This window comes from Olea europaea, chromosome 6, assembly GCF_002742605.1.
Source record: "Olea europaea var. sylvestris chromosome 6, O_europaea_v1, whole genome shotgun sequence".
Taxonomy (NCBI): domain Eukaryota; kingdom Viridiplantae; phylum Streptophyta; class Magnoliopsida; order Lamiales; family Oleaceae; genus Olea; species Olea europaea.
This window is the reverse complement of record NC_036242.1, coordinates 9,538,125-9,539,406: the sequence shown is the minus strand read 5'-3', so window position 1 is coordinate 9,539,406 and position 1,282 is coordinate 9,538,125. Positions and strand designations below refer to the sequence as shown.

At 38.5% G+C, this 1,282-nt stretch overlaps 1 protein-coding gene across 1 annotated transcript; it reads right to left on the bottom strand.

Annotated features, from left to right (window-relative positions):
- Window positions 1-12: 12 nt before the first annotated feature.
- Window positions 13-974, bottom strand: LOC111396484. The gene is made up of 2 exons (XM_023022909.1): window positions 730-974; window positions 13-635 (listed from the first exon to the last, which is right to left on the bottom strand). The coding sequence occupies exons 1-2, from the start codon at window positions 831-833 to the stop codon at window positions 389-391; spliced, it is 351 nt and encodes a 116-aa protein (XP_022878677.1). The 5' UTR covers window positions 834-974; the 3' UTR covers window positions 13-388.
- Window positions 975-1,282: the final 308 nt, after the last annotated feature.

The window sequence follows — 1,282 nt, the reverse complement described above, 5'->3', positions numbered from 1 at the left end:
CATTTAAATATTCTCCAAATGAGCACTCAGAAGAAAAAATAATGCACTAAACTGCAATATGCCGAAAAAGAACCGAACATCAAATCGATAATGGAGGTCGCCCACGCAACAATAAATTCCCCACTACAGACACTCTGACCTCAAAAACACACAAAATCATATTTGGTTATTCAATACCATAAAAATTGAACATCTGCAATTTTCACAAAATTGAGATTCGCACAACGAGACGAGTTAAAACTATTAGCTGTGATTACTTAATTAACCTAGTGTTGGCATATTACTTCCCCAACTCTTTTAGCTTTATTCAGCAACGAAACACTGCATTTCCACATAAATTAGGTACGAGATCCGATTCTGAATCATTTAAGCCACTAAATTATTACCATTAGTGTAAATTTTCCATAAAGCACAGAATAAGTAAAACAAATAAAGCAATTTCTTGCGTGAAAAAAGTCACCTTAATGTTGGAAAGAAGGACAGGGGATTCAAGGAAAGACGTCGGACTGAGGCCTGGAGGAATAGTAATACTAGTGGACCTGGAGATCGGGAGCTTCGCCGGAGACATAAGCCTGTACTTCGCTCCGTTACTCGATCCGCCGGTGGCGGAGCTTCCTCCATCTTTCACGTGATAGCTGAAATTATCGGAAGGAGAGTGAGGGAATGACTGAGCATCTGCCATTGACGAGAAATTAAGAAAAAGAGAGTCAAAATTAGAGATTATCTTACAGCTTTTGAGGGGGAAAGCGGGCAGGGGTGATTCTGGAATTAGGAAAGAGCGGGGTAGGATGGTAATTCCGACTTTCAAGTGAGGTTGTCTGTAGTGCGACCATAGATATCGCTTGTCGGAGTGGGCACAGTTCTAGTACTACGCAATTGACTTTAGAGCTTCAGATCTGCGTTCTCATTGGTATATACTTCTCCAATTGGTTCGTTACAAGTGGACGGTGGAAAACCACGTGTGCTAGGAAATTTATTAGAATTTGCCTAGTGGTACATAATAAGGTGTACCGAATAGTGTACACCCCACTCACATAGGTGTGGGATCCCATATGAAAGAAAGGATTTTTATTCGAGTTGGTCTATCGTCCATGTGAGTGGGGTCACCCCGATATATTGTTAGTAAAATCGAATTTATTATTCTTGTCTTCTATTTTTTTTCATGTTATTTGTAAATCATTTCTTACAATATTGGTTGACAATTATATTTGTCAACATTATATTCATCCATTTCAAAAATCGTTTTTAAAAATGGACCAAAATTTGACAATATCAATGTTGT